This window comes from Sphaerodactylus townsendi, linkage group LG05 (assembly GCF_021028975.2).
Source record: "Sphaerodactylus townsendi isolate TG3544 linkage group LG05, MPM_Stown_v2.3, whole genome shotgun sequence".
In the NCBI taxonomy this organism is placed as follows: domain Eukaryota; kingdom Metazoa; phylum Chordata; class Lepidosauria; order Squamata; family Sphaerodactylidae; genus Sphaerodactylus; species Sphaerodactylus townsendi.
The window spans coordinates 119,624,357-119,644,729 of NC_059429.1; the positions used below are offsets into that span (position 1 = coordinate 119,624,357).

Here is a 20,373-nt window from a genome sequence, read left to right on the forward strand (position 1 = left end):
ATTAATTTTTAATGTTCCCTTTTCTGAAGGGCCCCACAGTGGAGGAGTATCTCTACATCTCTGTCTATCTGCTTTATGGGGATGCCTTGGGAATGTTTCCATTTGAGATAGTTTGGAAAATACGTTCCTGTTGGCTCCAGCTCCCAGCTCATAACTGAAACAATAACACAGGCGATCAATGCTAGGAGAACACTTTCCATGTGAGAGTTTTCTTATGAACAAGTGTTCCAATGGAGACATTCCATTACAAAAAAGTTATCCTGCATTTGGGATATATGTGTGGTGGACAGAATTAGAAAACTCTTAAAGGGACTTCAAGATAGCTCTAAGGGTCAGCGTGGTGTTGTGGTTAAGAGCAGGTGCACTCTAATCTGGGGAACTAGGTTTGATTCCCCGCTCTGCCACTTGAGCTGCGGAGGCTTATTTGGGGAACTAGATTTGCTTGTGCACTCCAACACATGCCAGCTGGGTGACCTTGGGCTAGTGACAGTTCTTCGGAGCTCTCTTAGCCCCACCCACCTCACAGGGTGTTTGTTGTGGGGGGGAAGGGAAAGGAGTTTGTTAGCCCCTTTGAGTCTCCTTGCAGGAGATAAAGGGGGGCTATAAATCCAGCTCTTCTTCTTCTTCTTCTTCTTCTTCTTCTTCTTCTTCTTCTTCTTCTTCTTCTTCTTCTTCTTCTTCTTCTTCTTCTTCTTCTTCTTCTTCAACGTACAAGAAACCCTTCTGGTACAGCCCTTTCTGTTATTTATTGGTTGATTTGATATCTAACTTCTATCCTTCTTTACACTGGCTCAGTGTAAATAAATTATACAGTTAAAATACTGTAGCATAAAAAACCCATGTGATGGCATCCATTCAGGGGGTGGGAGGAAGAAAGAGTGGATAGATAGATTATTCTGAAAAGTTCCCTCACATCGCAGGCATGCAAAGAGAAGCCATGCCAAGAAGAAGAGCAGAGAGGCAGCCTGAGCTCCAGCTCCCTGTTGTCTCTCCCTCCGGTTTGCGTTAGGTGAAAATGCTGAAATGGTGTGATGAATCTCAAGCAGTGAAAGTGTCAATGCAGAGAGAGTAGCCGCGGTTACCCCAGGGCAACAGAAGTGCTTAGTTACTTGACAGGAGCATAAATTATGCAGAATGGTAAAGAGGCAGGACAGACTTTCCATCCCTGCTTTAAAGGTTCAGGGTAAACAAGGAAGTATATCAATCCCAAAAGGTCTGTGGGCTGATGGAGGGGTGCTTTGGACTAGGAGGACAAAGAAGGGAAGCGAGCAGCAAACGCAAGCATCCTAACACAAATGATTCTTGACTTCCTTGCCTCCAGTAGTTTCACCTTCATTATCTGGGCAGATTTGAGAGCCTTCCCCCCCCTCCCCTCCACCCATGAGACATGGATAGATGTCACTGGGTAATTCCACAGGGAAATGTGCCAGGAATTTCTTTGTTCCTGAGATTAATTCCTTTTTCTCAGTTCCTGTAAAATATCAGAGGTATCCTGCTGGATCTGAACAGTTGTCTATTTAGTTAAGCAATCTGTTTGACCCTTTGGTCAATAAATAAGACATAAAAGCCTTCCCCCACCCCATCTAATTGCTTCCTGGTACTTTAACTGTGTGGTCTTGACTAATAGCTACATTTGAGCCCATTCTCCATGAATCCACCTAACCCCCTTTTAAAGCCATCTGTCCGGCCATCACTACATCCACAGGCACTGAATTTGATCCATCTGTTTGTTTTATCCATCTTTTGCCCTTTAGCTTCATCAAGTGACGACCGGCCCCGATTCTCTCTAGTTCCCATGTAGACCCTTTAAGGACTGCTTAGCTGGGGTGACCTTTCTAGATACTCTTCTCTCATTTAGGTGGTGGAAACAGCCAATAGGCAGTGGGCAACCTTTTAAGAAGAGTGGGGGCAAGGGGTTGCCATGTTTAAAGGAAAAGAAACAACATTTTCGGTTTGGGGTGGGAGGTTGCTTCTGCCCAGGCTGCGCCAGTCAGGCTGAGGATCTTGTTCACGATGTTTTGTATTCTCCACTAAATGCCTCTATTTGTCTTAAGAGCAGCAGTGGCGTAGGAGGTTAAGAGCTCGTGTATCTAATCTGGAGGAACCGGGTTTGATTCTCCGCTCTGCCACCTGAGCTGTGGAGGCTTATCTGGGGAATTCAGATTCGCCTGGGCACTCCCACACATGCCAGCTGGGTGACCTTGGGCTAGTCACAGCTTCTTGGAGCTCTCTCAGCCCCACCTACCTCACAGGGTGTTTTTTGTGAGGGAGGAAGGGCAAGGAGATTGTCAGCCCCTTTGAGTCTCCTGCAGGAGAGAAAGGAGGGATATAAATCCAAACTCCTCCTCCTCCTCCTCCTCCTCCTCCTCCTCCTCCTCTTCTTCTTCTTCGTCTTCTCCTTCTCCTCCTCCTCCTCCTCCTCCTCCTCCTCCTCTTCCTCCTCCTCCTCCTCCTCCTCCTCCTTCTTCTTCTTCAACTAAACCAAGTCATGACAATTTTTCTGGCTGTGATATGGTTTGCATTAATTTTCTACTCGCTTATGTCATCCCCTCTAATCTCTTTAGTGTTGCAACTATTATCTTTTTATGAACCATCATAAGCAAGAAACAGATTCCTGACTTATGGTGGTAGAATTCTAAGTCAAAGTGACGTAATATTCAAACTTTCCTTTCCCTTATTTTACTGTTTTATTGGGTTTTATTTAACATGCCTTATTGTATGAATGTTGTCTTGTAGCATTTACTTGGCGCTGTTATGGCTTCTGACCCCAACACTAAATGAAATTCTGTTCAGTCGCTGCCGTGGTGCGAAATGCATTTTGGGAAGGTAATATTGTATAAAATACGGACATCACTGGATCCAGTGATAGACATTACATAGATTCAAACAAAATAAAATGCTACTGTGTAGTATGCCTGTATCCATCAGGATTCTGCCAGCTTTTCCTCCTGTAGATGGGGGGTTGGCATTATAGGGCTTGGTCTGTTGCTTTTGCATTGGCGTTTCTAAAGTGACCTTCAGTCTGGCCACCACAGTAACTGCAGGCCTATCTGTCAGCCTCAGGCGGAAGGGGTGGGGAATCAAATCCGGTTCTCCAGATCAGAGTCCACTACTCTTAACCACTAAACCACACTGCGGCCAGGGCCAAAAAAAACCCTGATTGAGGACAGCTAAATAAGGCTTGTCCGAAGAGAGGGATGCAGCTTCTGGTGGAACTCAAGCTTTTCCCTTCTTACATTTTACAATCTCATTAACTAGGATAGATAAGATTAAAGTAGCCTTGATAACTCATCTCCAGTTCCGGGAGTAAATAAATTAACTGGTTTATTATCAGTAATAAATAGTTTAACTCAGGAGTTAACACTCAAAGAGCCATTTGGACCCGTTTTCCATGGGAAAAGAAAACACTTGGAGCCGCAAATAATTTTTGATATTTAAAATAAAGATAACACTATATATATTGGGGTTCTTTTACCTTTTACTCCGCTCATTCTGAGAAGCGCATGGATGCGTCCGCCCTGCTGCCTGCAGGGCAGGCAAAGATGGGGCCAGCAGCTCGGCCTCACCGGCCGCCAGGAAAGTGCCTGCCCCGCTCGAACAGGGTGGATGAGGGGAAGCCCGCGGTGCGGCCCAGCTGGCCGCAGGCCATTGATGCGCCCGCCCTGCTGCCTACAGGGCGGGCAAGGATGAAGCTGGTGGCTCGGCCTTGCCGGCCGCCGGGAAAGCGTCCACCCCGCTCCAACGGGGCGGGTGAGAGGGGAAGCCAGCGGCGTGGCCCAGCCGACCATGGGCAGTTGGTGCGCCCGCCCTGCTGCCTCCAGGGTGGGCAAGGATGGGACTGGCGGCTCGGCTCGTGGAGCCACAGTGCAAGGGCAGAAGAGCCGCATGCGGCTCTCGAGCCGCAGGTTCCCTACCCCTGGTTTAACTGGTTGTGTTCAGGGGGGGTTGGTATAGCAACAACAACCATATCCATCATCAGGTACAGCTCTGGAATCAACAGCTGGACACAGGCTGATTTGGATGCATTGGATAGAAAAACTCAGAAGCTTATGACAATGCACCCACGTAGTGACACCGATGGACTGTACCTTCTTTGAAGATCTGGTGGCAGAAGGTTGCTGCAAGTAAAGCAGACAGCGGAGGAGAAGAAACATGTGCTGGCCAATTATGTGAATGAAAGTCACTGACACTGAATGAAGTGAAGAACAGATCCTGCTCCAACTATCTCACCATACACCGTACACCATTCTGGCTCATGTGTGAGTGGGCTTGTTGAAGTCTAGGCCGCTGTTCAACGTGCCCCTGCCTCTTTCTGTTGTTTTCAGCTGATAATGCAGTAGGCAAAGCTTAATCAAACATGGATGTTGTGAATTAGCGTAATTAAAATGGCAGTGTTTCCTAAACTCTTATTCTGTCCCAAACACTCCTTATTTTTTATTGCCAGGCACAGCAGGAGAGTGCAGGCCATCGTCACTCTGGCCAGTTTCAGTGTCAGGTGTGGAGAAGGGCACGTAGAGGAAAGACAGGCTTTTTCTGGGCGTAAAGGGAGAGCATGGGCTGGCATAGCTGTGGTGGTGGGGCAGCGTCAATTGTCAGGGAAGAATGGGCGGGGACAGGGCCAGTGGTTGGCGGGGTAAGCGGGAGAGAGCGGCTCAGCACTGCTCTTAGGTGGGGGAATGGTGCCACAGTGCAGAACCCTCCACCGATAGGCTCCCAGGAGAGTGTCCCATGCGCCCATTGGTTGAGGGTTTGTCGTTGCAACAATTAGCTTATTGCCCAGTTACATAGAGTAAGGTAAGATGTAGTCCTAGCAGTAGTTCACCATGTTAACAGAGGTGTGCAGAGAAGCGGCAAATCCAGTGATGACAAGGTATAGGGGACTACTTTTGAGATAGAAAAGCTGAGAGACAGGAATAGCCTGCAGCTATCTTCCTAGCTCAGGAAGCAGAGAGGTTGAAGACTGAACTTCTGAGGAGGAGGAAATAACACCTAAGAATAGCAGTCTAAGGACAGGCAAGTGGTGACTCGAAAGGATGGAAGGGTCTCTAACCTTTCAGCCCCATGTAGCTGACCAATTGACCACCCCCTGCTGGTTCTCCTCCTCAATTCTTTTGCATGCTAGACACTGTTACTTCCAACACACTGTGGCTTCAAGTAGAATCGAGCTATAACCCTGAAGTTGCCCTAGAAGACCTGGTGTAACAAACAGCCTGGCAAGGCCAAAAAGGAATAAAGCAGAATCCCTTTTTACAACTGCACTGGGAATTTGGGAAAAGTCTCGGCTCCAGAAATTTCACTGGCTTCTACTGTAACAGCCGAGGCTTCTTCCCACCTGGACAAGACTTAGGCCTATGTAGTACTTGCTAAAAATAAACATCTACAGGTAAAAGACTTGTCCAAAAATGGTACATTAAAAAGTAGGTAGTTACTACAAGGTATCATGGGAGGAAGTAGAATTTCTTGATTCCAGCATCTACAATTTTTTGTTCCAGACGCCAGCTAGCCAAAAAAGTATTACTAGACTGTTGACAAAATTTGACTAACTTACTGTAAAGATATTATTTCAATTTTATTCAAACTCCTTAAAGATAAATCTTCTTTGGCTCTCTCATAAGCTAAGAAGTGGCAGAGATTGGACTAAAATCTCTGAGGATGACTGGCTATCTGTTTGGAAGATGTACCCTCTTTTATCAGCTTCTACCAACACCTAAGAGCTATTGTGGAAGGCTGTCATGGCCAGATTCAGTTGGTTGTTGTAGGTTTCCCGGGCTGTGTGGCCATGGTCTGGACCACGGCCACACAGCCCAGAAAAACCACAACCACTTAAGAGCTAGATTATAAAATCAGGAGGAGGCGGTAACTTTGGTTGATGGAAGAGCTTGCTCTTGCAGCCATAGCTTTATTGAAGACTTCACCCATGTGACCTTTCAGTGGCCAAGATTTACAGCAGACCAGGAAAGATATCTTGGAAAAACCTTGTGGTTATTAGGGAAATCAAACTTGAATAAACTTGTAATGCTTTTGTTGGGTAGAGATAAATGGTTAACATTGCAAGTGGCAAGAGCTAAGACAAAGAGAAGATCTCACGGTGTTAAGTCCTACTGATGAATAGTTTTATTAAAATTTTCATAGTGTGGTTCATTATTATGGAAGGTATGAAATTAATCTGTTACTATGGTTATGAATGTTGTACTGTAGCTGGCAACGTAACTATGTTTCTTGTTGCTCTGCCAAGATGTTCTGCACTGTAGCAAAATGTTCCTCATTTTGGAATATTTCTGGGGTTCATGTTTGCCATGCAGCCATTTTAGCTCCCCTGTCTGCCTCTTCAGAGGGTCTGCTCCTGCTGTTTCCAGCCTTTCAAAGGTTTGAGGAGGCTAATTTCTCCTCCCATCCTTTTATCATTTGACTGACCCTTATCAGCTCTCTACGTTCCATCTTTTTGGAGCATATTTAGCCCTCATCAAGCCAGATATTTAGGGTTATTCGTTTATTATTTTGGTTAAGTTTTGGAGCTTCTGTTTATCTGGAAAGACCACACAAGTACACAGAAAATCTGATTGGTCTATGGGTGCATCAGAGCATACATAACATCAATGCATCACCCAAACAAGGTTAGACAGCTTTCTGTTAGAAGCAGTGTACTTTTTTTAAAGCATGATGTAACTGAGATCATACGAAGATGCTCTGTTTACTTTTGTCCTTGTCTCATTACAGTGTTCTGTTCCTTTTGAAGACGGTGATGTGATTGTACTTAATGGAACAAAAGAGGATGTAGAAGTCCTGAAGAAAAGAATGGAAGACAGAAGGCTTAAGAGCAAATTGGGAAAGGTATGTTATCTGTATAAGAGCCAGCATGGTGTAGGCCCTGTAGGGGTTAAGAGGGGCTTCTGAACATGAAGCCCGCTGGGTGAACTTGGGCCAGTCACAATACTCTCAGAACTCTTCCAGCCCATTCAGGAGCAGGCAGTGGTAAACCACCTCTGAACGTCTCTTGCCTTGAAAACCCTATGGAGAAGAAGAAGAAGAGTTTGGATTTATATCCCCCCTTTCTCTCCTGTAGGAGACTCAAAGGGGCTTTAATCTCCTCTTCCTCTCCCCCCCCCCCCACAACAAACACCCTGTGAGGTTGGTGGGACTGAGAGAGCTCAGAAGAACTGTGACTAGCCCAAGGTCACCCAGCTGGCTTGTGTTGCAGTGCATAAGCTAATCTGAATTCCCCAGATAAGCCTCCACAGCTCAAGCGGAAGAGCAGGGAATCAAACCCGGTTCCTCCAGATTAGAATGCACCTGCTCTTAACCACTGTGCCACTGCTGCTCCTTATGGAGTCACCATAAGTCATCTGTGACTTCACGCTCTCTCTCTCTGTCTCTCTCTGTCTCTCTCTCTCTCTCACACACACACACACACTGTCTATGGCATCTAGACATGCAGACAGAATTTGCTTCAAGATATTTCATCATACATGTACATCCCCTCCCCCATATGGTGGGGAAAACGCACAGCTTACCTGAAATATAGCATTTCCGCAAGACGCCCATCTCCGCTCCTCATTTTTAATTAGCTTTTATCTCTATGTTAAAGGTCAAGGAGCTGTGTACTCACTGGTTTTTAGTAATTCTGATTAGAGCAACCTTGAATGTCTGAGCTCCATTCTTTGAAACTTCAATCAACTTTGGAGAATTTTGTTTTATGATGCCAACATCCTCATCATAAGGACTCGAGTCAACCCAAACATCGCAAGCACAATCGATTCCTATTATTGCAAGCTACAAACTCGTTTTGTCTTAGTGCTGCCCGTGTTTACACTTCAGCTTTGTGCCAGCTTTGATCCAGCATAGCCAAAGGTGATACTGTGGCCAAGGCTTATTCAGTTTGGGCACAGCTACTCTTCCTTCCCTCGTTAACTTCACAACTTGCTAATGCCTAACAAAAACAAAAAACAAATGGCTAAGAGAAAGAAGAGGGCAGACTCGCCTAATACTTCAGAGCAGCCAAAACTCAAGCAAAGTGAATTAGTACTATCAGCAACTCTGCAGCCTATGGAGCAACAGTTCTCAACCTGTGGGTCGTGACCCCTTTGGGGGTCGAATGACCCTTTCACAGGGGTCGCCTAAGACTCTCTGCATCAGTGTTCTCCATCTGTAAAATGGGTAAATGTTAGGGTTGGGGGTCACCACAACATGAGGAACTGTATTAAAGGGTCGCGGCATTAGGAAGGTTGAGAACCACTGCTGTGGAGCCTCTTTTGGAAACATTTACCATACAGAACCGCTTCTCCCCCCTAGACGAAGAAGAAGGAATCAACATACCAACACCAGTGCAAGAAAACTCAGTCCATCTAAACCAGTGGTTCTCAACTTGGGGGTCGGGAGGAGTTTGAAGGAGTTTGGTGGTGTAGGCGAATCTTCCATCTTGTCCCTGACTCCTTCCAAACCTTGCAAAGATGTAGACTCTGGACTGTTTTCTGTTCCCTGGCAACTGCTTTCAGGATGCAAAAGGCAACGTAACATCAGAAGCAGCCTAATTACAACAAGCAATAGAAATGTCCAGTTTGCACTAAGTATACAATGTCTTTTTCAGTTGACCTTGCTTGATGAGAAAAGAAGAGGCAACAAAAGGGCATCCTCACCCTTACTATAAGTGCATCTTATAAAGTGAAATGAAATGAAAATCTTTTAATGTGTCTTCCTCTGTTCTTTGCTGCCACCTGCTGGATGAAACCTGCACAAATATTTGGCCTGTGTGCTACCTCTCTTCTCAGCAGTAGTTTAGATGCCTTGTTCCAGGAAACTTTCCCGTGACTTAAACAGCTCTTCTGCTAGAGGAAGGGCCACAAGTTAAAGAAACACTTCTTAAGCTGGGGAAGGCTGCCAGCTTTGATGATGGGATTAATAGGATGCATGTCAGCCTGCCTTTCAAATTACATTACATAGTACCTTTGGTTAAAAGGTAAAGGTAGATCCGCCCCCCCCCCCCTCCAAGCACCAAATCATTACTGACCCATGGGATGACTTGCCAGCATGGTGTAATGGTTGGGAGCACTGGACTCTAATCTGGTGAATCAGGTTTGTTTCCGGGCACCTCCACATGTAGCCTGTAGGGTGATTTTGGGCTAATCACAGTTCTCCTGGAACTCTCTCAGTCCCACCGACCTCACAAGGTGTTGGTTGGGGAAGAGGAAGGGAAAGGAGATTGTAAATCCCCTTTGAGTCTCATTACAGGAGAGAAAGGTGGGATATAAATCCAAACTCCTCCTCCTCCTCCTCTTCTCCTCCTCCTCCTCCTCCTCCTTCATTTACAGAGTAATCCTCTATGTCTTATCCTTTTTGAAGTGGGACCCATTTTGCCATTAGGACATGCTTGTAAAGTAATAACTGAAATGCAAGGATCTCACTTCCATTTATATATTTTTTATTTTAATAACTATAAGAATATAATAAGCTTGGCAAACATTCCCATCAGCCCACAAAATGCATCAGGCATGTGGCCCCCTTTCTTTACTAACCTTTGAATTTTCTCAGCATTATTGTCCTTTCCAGTGACTCTTGTCTGCTTATAATGTGACCAAAGTATGTTATCCTCAGTTTAGTCAGATTTGATCTAGAACCCACTTATTTGGGTTTTGTTTGTGGTCCTTGTCTTCTTGGGGTTCAGCTGTAATCCTGCTTTGGCACATTCTGCTTTAAACATCATCTGTAGTAATTTCCAGTCTTGCCCAGATACAACCCCATGTATTTAGTTTGGGTTGGCTGTCTCACCTTTTGGAATATTTACCCTGTCTGAATGAGAAGCACTCTCTTTGTTGGCTTTCCTGTTGGGAACCTCTTTGCTGTGTAAATCTTGGGATTTAGAGAATGTGGGCTATAGTGTGGGTAAGGCACTATAGTGTGGGTAAGGCATTATAGCAGTCAGACATTTGAATTTCTCACACACACACTCCTATGAAAAAAAATGCCCTACTTTACCAGGTGCTTATTTTAACAGGTGACAATTTGCTTCAAAGAGCACAACAAACTCATGTCTGATGAAAAGTAATTTAGTCAGCAGATGTTTGGAGATGGAGTTCAGGTTTTATAGTGGTAAAAAAGAATTAGAATTAATTAGGCTAGCCAAAGACAAGCATCTAGGTTAGTGACCATCAGCAATATACAAATAATAATTACGGCGGCAGCCACCACAACCCAACTGCAGCACAAATGGAAAGGTTCCACAACCCCACAACATGGTCAGTCAGTTGTGATGGCCAGTTGCTTTCTCAGCTCCCCCACTCACCCTATCACACCTTCCAAGAGCAATGACTGAATTGGTTATTGTTACAACATCGGTTGCATGTAATCAGTAAGGGAGTATTAGAAGAAGAAAATAAGTTTGGATTTATACCCCACCTTTCTCTCTTGTAAGGAGACTCAAGGTGGCATACAAGCACCTTTCCCTTCCACAACAGACACCTTGTGAGGTAGGTGGGGCTGAGAGAGTTCCAAGAGAACTGTGACTTTCCCAAGGCCACCCAGCAGGAATGTAGGAGTGCGGAAACACATCTGGTTCACCAGATAAGCCTCTGCCACTCAGGTGGAGGAGTGAGGAATCAAACCCAGTTCTCCAGGTTAGAATCCACCTGCTCTTAACCACTACACCACGCTGGATTATGTGCTGCTGTTGCAGAGGATGTCTGGGAAGGTAGAATGGGAACCTGAGGTAATTTCTACTACTTCACCTTCCCCTTCTCCTAAAATGATTCCAGGTGAATAAAAATCAATATTTTTTAAAATTTAAAATTGGATTAAAAAAATAAAATCAGAATTTTAAAAAAATAACATATTTTGAGAAAAGATCTAAAGAAAATTTAAATAGTTTTTTTAAAACTTAAGATACATTATATTCCAAAGATTATTCATCATGCAATAAGGATTCATTTTTAATTATGTAGCATGAGACTATGTATTCATGGGATGTTTAATTTTGGGGAGTAAATGAATTCCATTAACCTATTCACAATGGATCTTCCAGAGGTTTCAGTAGAAATATTTTGGGCAGTTTTTCCATCTAGAAGATATTATTACAGATGCTTGGTTTTGCAATTCTCAAAACTGTGTATTTGTCTCTGCAGGGATAACATGCCTCTCCCTCACAGTAAAAATGTTAAAAATAAACAGTTGAGAAAAAGATCTTAATCCCATTGTTCCTTCGCAAATCTATATACACAGAATCAAACTCTTACCTCTTAAGTACTGTGTTTCAAGAAGCTCAATGAGTAGAAGATTATTTGGAGTAGAATATATCTGCACAAGGACCTAAGTGTGAGGAGGAAGGAGCAAGCAGAATATTCAACAAGTCTTAGGATCTGTGTGTGCATAGTCTGAGGTTTATCGTGTAATTCTCTTCCTATATAGTAACAGTAGATAGCAAAACTCTGCTTTAAACAATTACAGTTTTGCACACAGATTTACTTAAGAGGGTGTTTGTCAGAGAGAATTATTTCAGTTTGAAGTCCTGCTTAAACCCAAGAATCTCAGCCTATTGAAATATGATTAGCTTGTCTCTTGGAATTAGAGTTTTCAACCCCCTGCTGGAGGTGAGGGATCCCTCAGGCTCATCCTCCACTGTCTCCAATCAGCTGGCCCTCAGGGAGGGGGCTTACCAGCAGGGGAGGCGGGCCTAGGTCACTGACACCAGCCGCATGGTGTCATTACTTCCAGCATATATCAGAAGTGACATCATCATGTTGCTGCAACATTCTGGTATTTTTGCAAAAAAATCTGGTAGAAGCCATTTTTACCATAGAGTTTTTGCCCAAATACTAGAGTGCCACTGTGATTATGTCATTTCTGGTGGATGCTGAAAGTGATGTCAACATGTCTGTCATAGGCGGATGCCACTTACTCCCCCTGTAGTCAGGGATTGACTTGGGATGCCTGGAGGGTAGGGGTACTGGTCTGTCACGCCAGCAAAGCTGTCCACAGCAGGGATCCTCTACAAAGAAATCCCTGTTCCTTTTTAGCACCTGGGTCCTCAGACAATGTGTGTGCTAAGTGCCATTAAGTCTCAGCTAACTTATGGCAATTGAGTAGGGTTTTCAAGACAAGAGATGATTGGCCATTGCCTGCCTCTTCAGAGCATCCTCTGCAGATTTTTCTGTAGAGTTCCGGATCACCTTCAAGGTGTTGGTGTTGACCTTTAAGGCCTTACGCGGCCTGGGACCATCGTATCTTCGAGACCGCATCACCCCATATGTCCCTGCACGGCCTCTCCGGTCGGTGGAGGCCAACTTACTAGTAGTCCCTGGCCCTTCAGTGATGCGGCTGGCCTCCACATGGGCCAGGGCCTTTACAGCCCTGGCCCCGGCTTGGTGGAACGCTCTTCCTCCAGCCGTCTGGGCCCTGTGGGACCTTGGTGAGTTCTGCAGGGCCTTTGGAGGAACCGGCCGCTAATGGTGCCCCCCCCCCTTGTGGCCCTGTCATCTAGGTCACCTACCACCTAATGAGACTCACCATGCCCCCCTTTTCGGGGGAGAGGGAATTTTAAATCTGGAATGCTGGACTCCAATTATATCTCTATTTACCGAGATCTATTGCATAAATCAAATTTCTAGTTTTTATCGCTGCTTTTAAATGTTTAACTATTTTACATTGTTATTTTTATATGCTGTACACCGCCCAGAGCCCTTCGGGTATGGGGCGGTATAAAAGCCTAATAAAATAAATAATAAATAAATAAATTATGAAATGTATGCTGAAATGTTGCCGCTATTGGAGCCCTTAAAATACCTTCAATGTTGTCCTCTGTTGTTTCAGAAATCCAAGAAACCAAAAGCGGCAGAGACTATTGTGAAATCCAGTACTGTGGAAGGTAAGGTGATTGCCATGGGGGAATTGCAACCAAAATCCTCTTATCTGGGGCTGTTTCCAGGGGTAGCTGTGATGTCCTGCTGTAGAAGAGTAGAAGAGTCAAGTCCAGAAACACCTTTGAGACCAACAAGAATGTCAGAATAGAAGCTTTCAAGAGGCGAAGCTTGCTTCATCAGATAAAAGTAGGAATGAGGATTTCTGAGTCCTCATATCCCAGTCTGAAGGGGTGTTGCGAAGAACAGGGTGTTCTGAGAGGGGTGTTGCAAAGAACAGAATCAGGATGAAGAGGTACAGTGCAAAATGCAGTCAATTGATTGGAGCAGGGAAGAAATGCTTATGGGTCATAAAATTAGCATCTTTAGTTAGATAGGAACCCTATGTCCTCCTCAGCCCTGGAGGTTCATTGTTCTGAATTTGTGAATGAACTCATGTTGAGCAACCTTTTTAGTGGCTGGTTTTTCTGCTAGTGGCATTCCCACCCAATTTTTTTTCCAATTCCGTTCCTCACTGTCGCCTTTCTCTTACGTGACTTTTGTCCATGTGAGTCCCCAGTCCTGAGCATTGACTTTTTGGTGCTCAAAAGAGGGTTGATTCCCTCTCCTTCTTTCAACCTTATTCCTTTGATTGCAGTAACTGCAAAACTGCTTTTTCAGTTCAGTTGAAGCACAGGCAAAGCTACAAGGGGATGGGGGGTGCGCTGTGCATCAGGTGCACACCTGGGGGTGGAAAATCACCCCTCCCCCATGACCCCTCCTCGCGCCGCCCCCCCCCCAACTTACCTTAGTTCTTAGTTTCAGGCTGAAAAGCAGCCTGTTCCATTCAGGCTGAAATGGACCCTTGTAGGAACTACACTACTCAGGAGACCTTGAGAGCCCCAGGGTTTCCGGGGTAGTGTAGTTCCCGCCCAGGCTTTTTTCAGCCTGAACTGAACAGGCCGCTTTTCAGCCTGAAACTAAGAACTCAGGTAAGTGGGGGGCTACGGGGGATCGGGACAGGAGTGGGGCCCATGGGGCTGGGGGCAGAAAACACAGAGTCTGCCCTGGGCGCAGTTTGACCCAGCTACGCCTCTAAGGGATCCAAGCGCCATTCCTCCAATCTTGGCTTCGCTTGCAAGGAAGGTTCATAGGTTCATATTTCCTGGAAGCAGACAACAATATTGCGCTGCTTGTTAAAAACAAATGACTCCCCTGCCTGTGCAGTAAGCCAGCACAACTAGCTTGCGACTGTGCAGAGATGATAAGAACCTGTTGCTTAGTATCTGTGGTTTCGCTGCATTTGGGGACGTTGCTCTCTGTCCCCAGGCCTGTGCCGCTGATTTCTTTTCAAAGCTGCTGAGCCGGATCGCCATTTAAGTAATAACAGGGTGGGTGTGACTGAGATACACGAGCTTTGCCATTGATTTTAATAGGAGGCAGCTGGGGCCTTTATCTTTTGATCTCCTGCCACATGCCTCTTCTGTTTTAAAGAGTCACCTGGACCGTCAACATCAAGTGCGGGACAGGATTCCGCAAACATTAATTCCGGAGAAAAGAGGAACATTGCCTTTTGCAAGGGTACAGGTGGGTATGTGCTTCCCAATGCAGTCTCATAAGTTTTACATCCTATAAAAATGTGAACAGTCCTTTGTTTACGTCCCATAAACATGTGAACAGTGGTGGAATGTTGGTCCAGCAATCTGCTTGGAACTGGTCTTGGAACTTGGCCTAGGATTGCCCGGGGGGGTTTTTTGGGGCTTCGTCTCTCCTCTTAGTCTCTCCTCTTTGCGATGGTCATGTTTTACCTGAAGGATATTCAACAAGGATATTGACCAGCTGGAACGGGTCCAGAGGAGGGCAACCAAAATGGTAAAAGGTCTGGAATCCATGGCCTACCAGGAGAGATCTAGGGAGCTGGGTATGTTTAGTTTGGTGAAGAGAAGATTAAGAGGTGACATGATAGCCATATTTGAAGGGATGTCATGTTGGGGAGGGAGCAAGCTTGTTTTCTGCTGCTCCAGAGGCGAGGACCAGGAGTAATGGGTTCAAGGTGAAAATAAAGAGATTCCACCTAAACATCAGGAAAAGCTTCCTGACAGTAAGGGCTGTAGAATGTACTGACAGTGGAATGCACTGCCTCGAAGTGTGGTGGAGTCTCCTCCTTTGGAGGTTTTTAAAGAGAGACTGGATGGCCATCTGTCAGGAGTTCTTTGATTGTCTGTTCCTGCATGGAAGGGGTTGGACTTGATGGCCCTTGGGGTCTCTTCCAACTGTATGATTCTATGACTTTTGTCCCTCCTGGTACTAGGGAGTTCTAGTACACTGCTCATTTGAAATTTCTTCTTAGTGATGTTATCGACCTACACTGTGCTTGCTGGATGTCTCTTCACAGAGAAGAGACTGTTGTTTGCTTATGTATAGTCTGCCTTTCTCACTGAGACTCAAAAGTGGATTTACATAGTGCAAATCAATAAATCCCATGAAACCCATCACAGTCTTTTTGGTGGCTGAAGAAGACACACACAACCTTCTTTTTTCACCAACCTGGTTGGATCCAGTCTGTAATATGACACATTCTTAGTCAAGGTTCAGGGATCAGATGGGGCCCTAGGATTCCAGCTCCCACCCTCTCCCCTCTTAAGCATCACACACACACAAGCACTCCATTAGGAAAGGAGTTGATAATAAAACTGCAAAGATTGTCATGCCCTTATATAAAGCCATGGTGCGACCACACTTGGAGTACTGTGTTCAGTTCTGGTCGCCACATCTCAAAAAGGATATCGAAGAGATAGAAAAAGTGCAGAGAAGGGCAATGAGGATGATTGAAGGATTGGAGCACCTTTCTTATGAGGAGAGGCTGCAGCATTTGGGACTCTTTAGTTTGGAGAGGAGACGTCTGAGGGGGGAATATGATTGAAGTCTATAAAATTATGCATGGGGTAGAAAATGTTGACAGAGAGAATTTTTTCTCTCTCACAATACTAGAACTAGGGGGCATACATTGAAAATGCTGGGGGGAAGAATTAGGACTAATAAAAGGAAACATTTCTTCAAGCATGATTGGTGTTTGGAATATGCTGCCACAGGAGGTGGTGATGGCCACTAACCTGGATAGCTTTAAAAGGGGCTTGGACAGATTTATGGAGGAGAAGTCGATCTCTGGCTACCAATCCGGGGGAGGGCGGTATAAAAGTGGAACCAATAAATAAATAAATAAATAAATCTTGATCCTCTTTGATCTGAGATTGCAAATGCCTTCGCATACCAGGTGCTCAGGAGCAGCAGCAGAAGGCCATTGCTTTCACCTCCTGCATTTGAGCTCCCAAAGGCGCCTGGTGGGCCACTGTGAGTACCAGAGTGCTGGACTAGATGGACTCTGGTCTGATCCAGCAGGCTCTGTCTTATGTTCTTATGTCCATCTTTCTCCTGCCGGATTAAATGTGGCTAACAGCACTAGCCATAACTATAGTCAACACTAACCCAGGTCCCATTTTAAAGCTGATTTGGGAAGTTTCCTTGTAGATCATGAACCTTATATCTCCCATGTTCCAGAAACCATTCAGATTTCCATTTCTGTATCACTTTTGTTAGATGTCCATGCTGAATATGCATAAACATTGAAAAAGGAAGAATATTCAGTGTATTGTCGAAGGCTTTCACAACCGGAATCACTGGAGTGTTGTGGGGTTTCCGGGCTGTATGGCCGTGTTCCAGTAGCATTTTCTCCTGACGTTTTGCCTGCATCTGTGGCTGGCATCGGTGGCAGTGATCCTCTGAAGATGCCAGCCACAGATGCAAGCGAAACGTCAGGAGAAAATGCTACTGGAACACAGCCATACAGCTTGGAAACCCCACAACACTCCAAAGAATATTCATCTTAGTACAGTTTTGGGGTTGGCTTTGCTTTTGTATTTTAAATTAGACTAAGGGAAGAGAAGAAAATTTTCAACGCTAAGGCGTGAGCTCAACTTCTGTATGGTGTCCCTCTTTGGATCCATTCCAGGAACTGGGATATTGAACGGATCCAATCTACCTTCCTTTATAAAATCTTTGGACTGCCCCATTCAGTCCCCTACGCCACTCTCTGTTCGGAGGCAGGTCAACACCTCCTTGAGACCAGGGCCTGGAGTATAACTTTCAAATACTGGGTAAAACTGTGCTTGAGACATGATGATAAGAACTTTATCTCTCTTGCTTTATCCACGCTGTACTCTTCAGATTGGTGGGCTCTTATTGACTGCCCTGGGTCTAACTGTGGACACCTTAGCCATGTTACCGCCTAATGAAGTGCAGAAGACAATCATAGGCAAATGATATGCATTTGAGTGTCATTGCTTGATGGCCCAGGCTAGCAAGTATGGCTCACCAATTTCCCTAGGTCCCACGCATTTCATACGACTCTTGGGGCATGGCCAAATATTTGTCCTTACTTCCTGACCCTAAGCTGTGTCGTGCACTAACTTTAGCAGGTGCAATGTCTTACCTTCTGCTGTGAGACGAGGAAGAGGTGCAAATATCCTTCACTATGAAAGACTTTGTGTATGCAGGTTAACTAGTGAGGAATCTGTGCGTCATGATTTGTTCCACTGCTCTCTATATGAGACAGCTAGATTAAGGCTTCTGCTACCTCTCTTGGCTGGTTCTGAAAGCCGAACCGATCAACAAAAAAGCTGAACCGATCAACAGTGTTTCTTTTGAACTACATTCTGGGTGCTGCTTTAGAGCAAATAGCCAGGTTTCTTAGTATTGTTATAAGAAAGCGCTCTTAATCAAATTTTTGCCTGGTCATTGTAAGTTCATTTTTGGTTACCGTGTGTGTGTGTGTGTGTGTGTGTGTGTGTGTTTGTTTGTTTGTTTGTTTGTTTGTGGTTTTAAAAATACATGCCATTAAAGGTTCTTGACTTGTATTTTAAATTATGTACAGTTTTGTATTTTTGTTTTTTTTAATTACTTTTGTGGAGATTTCAACCGGCTTTGCAGTGTGATCCTATCTTACCGTCTGCCAAAATTTGCCCTAAAATGTCATCTTATCTACCATGTCATCTGTCTGCATATGCATGCAGTTTTAAGAGTGCAGTTTCACCACTGACTCACATTCACTGTTTGGTTTTGGGGTTGTTTCCCCCTGCAGCAGCTGAGGAAAGCACGTTGTCTTCATCTGAAAAAGAAAGCAAAAATGCATCTGGGCCCCTCAAGCGATCTGCTGCAAACAAGGAGGAGAAATCAGAAGCATACAAGTCTATTTTTACTTCCCACAGCTCAGCCAAGCGCTCCAAGGAGCAGTCTTCCAATTGGATTACTCACACAGCTTACTATTTTTGAAGCGATCATGTGCCCAGCTCCTCACGAGTTCTACTTTCCCTCTGACAAGGAAGGTCTTTGTAATCTGGTTTCATGCAACATGCTAAGTGATCTGCAAATTCAAAAGTAACTGATGTAGATGAGGGGGGGGGGCGGGGGAAACATTATTCAGACTGGCTTTGCTTGTTTTCAGAAGAGGCAATTTGAAGTGGTAGTCTTTAAGTACCTGTTACCCTTGCTCACCACTGACATTCATTCAGTGATTTTACTTGATCCTACTTCATTTTCATAATTGGAACATGTGCATCGTATTAGTATAGGAACGGAAGGCAGGATTCCATCACCCAGATTCTGTGGCAGCCGCCCAATATCTGGCAAGCCAGCTGTCCTCATTATCAGCCCTGTTTGTGTTGGAAATTGTAGGCTGGAGACACAGCATCGTTTGACATCCTTCTCGTACAGTTTTTCTTCAACCCTGGCATCGATGGGTCACGAGGCAATCTGAGAAGGTTCAAACGAACAGGATATTTAGCCAGCCCTTTTCCTTACCGAAAGATCACTTTAGTGAGTCCCATTTCTCCATCCACAAAAATCTAGAGTTTGAGAAATCCCTGGGCTGGTTTTTTTTTTTTTTTAGCGGAGTGATAAGCAGCATTGCAGGTTTTGCCCTGGCTGTTTCACTAGTAACAGGCAGATCTCATCCCAGTTTCTCAGGTGTAGAATGTTGCTGAATATTCCGTTTCCATTCTTGTCACTGTCTCTTCCTTACAAATAAAGCACGACGTAATACTATGTTTCCTACAGTGTGACGTCCTTATCCGATTCTGTCCTCTCGTGTGTGTTTTTTTTTACAATTCCAAAGACTAATGGCACATATTTGCTGCAGCAGTTATTCTCGATGCCGTTTTCATTTGCGTTGCCTGCATATTCTGGTTTATTTTCCTGTTATTTCTCATGCTGACTTTCCATATCCACTGTGCTGTGTTGAAGGACTTAAGTAAGTAGTGAAGAGTTACAGCTGACTTACGGCGGCCCTATCAGTGCTTTCAAGGCAAGGGAGGAGGACGGGGGGTTTGCCACAGTGCTTTCTTTGGTTGGTCTCCCATCCATCTATCAATCCTGCTCAGCACCCAGGACCTGCAGAGAGTGGGCCATACCATGCTGTTTTCCCTCCATACTGAAATAACTGCACTATTTTTCAAGGCATCTTCTTGAGATTTGCTTGGCTTGAACCCTCTCCAATCCCTGTTCTCTTTCCACCAAATGGACCACACCCCACTTTGCTGGCATCTCCAACCCAACCTCAAGTGACTGGCCCTTTCTACCCTGTTCAGTCAGAGTTCTTGCAGTTAGTTCTCTGTTCCTGGCATTCACGGCTGGAGCATCACCAGTGGTATGGGAGAGGCGCAATAAGCCTGGTGCTGAGGTACCATCCCTCCCAGCAGTTGGACAAAGGCAAACTCCCCCCTCCCCCCTGCATGCCCACTGCCATTGTGGTTGGAGGGATTTTGACAACAGAGATGTCGATCCTTTCCGCACGCACCAAATAAGACATTTTGAGGCAGGAAATAAAACATTTCCTCTGAGGAGTTCCGCGTGGTTTTTAGCTCAAAACGTTTTATTTCCTGCCTCAAAACATTTTTGTTTGGATGCTGTTCCCATGTGATCTTTTGCTGAAAATGGTTTTCTGAAAGGGATTCTTTTGTGGAACCATTTCCACTTCCTGTGTGGATCTCGTCAAAACGTTTCCCATGCCACTCTGCAGCCCCCAGACTTCCTCATTGGCACCGTTTTGTGACCTCATGCTGGCAGTCTCGTGCTGTATTTCCATCATTTAAAAAAACCCTTAATTTCAGAGATTTGTGTCTCCGTCAGTATGTGGATACGACCCCTAGAGACTCACAGGACGAGGCTTCGAAGCCTCATAGCGTCGAATCTACAGATCAGTGCTGCTCACACACACACTGGCCCTTTCAAGGCTCTGCCATTGGGAACACTGCAAAAAAATGGAGTTCGTATATTTCATCCATATCTTATCATATTTGGGGCATACAAACAGAGAATGGTCAAGTGTTTCGACAGTAACCAAATCACAAGAACAAACTCTTTTAGAACGTTCCACATTTCTGTATCTTCCAACCAAAAAGGCTGATGGTAACACGTTACACCGTGTGGTAACCAAGGCTCTCCTCTGGGTGGAGTTAATCAAGATGCGAAGGAATGCTGCCATAACTCCACGCTCACA

General features: G+C 45.1%; 1 protein-coding gene across 2 annotated transcripts in view; it reads left to right on the plus strand.

Annotated features, from left to right (window-relative positions):
* RTF2 (replication termination factor 2) overlaps positions 1 to 18,950 on the plus strand; it is an 89,052-nt gene extending 70,102 nt beyond the window's left edge. Inside the window, exons 6-9 of one of the 2 annotated variants that reach the window (XM_048496672.1) lie at positions 6,718 to 6,831; positions 12,796 to 12,850; positions 14,316 to 14,408; positions 17,959 to 18,950. In XM_048496672.1, coding sequence (XP_048352629.1) covers positions 6,718 to 6,831; positions 12,796 to 12,850; positions 14,316 to 14,408; positions 17,959 to 18,149 — 453 coding nt within the window. In that variant the 3' untranslated portion in view covers positions 18,150 to 18,950. The remainder of the gene's footprint in view (positions 1 to 6,717; positions 6,832 to 12,795; positions 12,851 to 14,315; positions 14,409 to 17,958) is intronic. The other variant, XM_048496673.1, reaches the window with a different exon arrangement.
* The last annotated feature ends 1,423 nt before the right edge of the window (positions 18,951 to 20,373 follow it).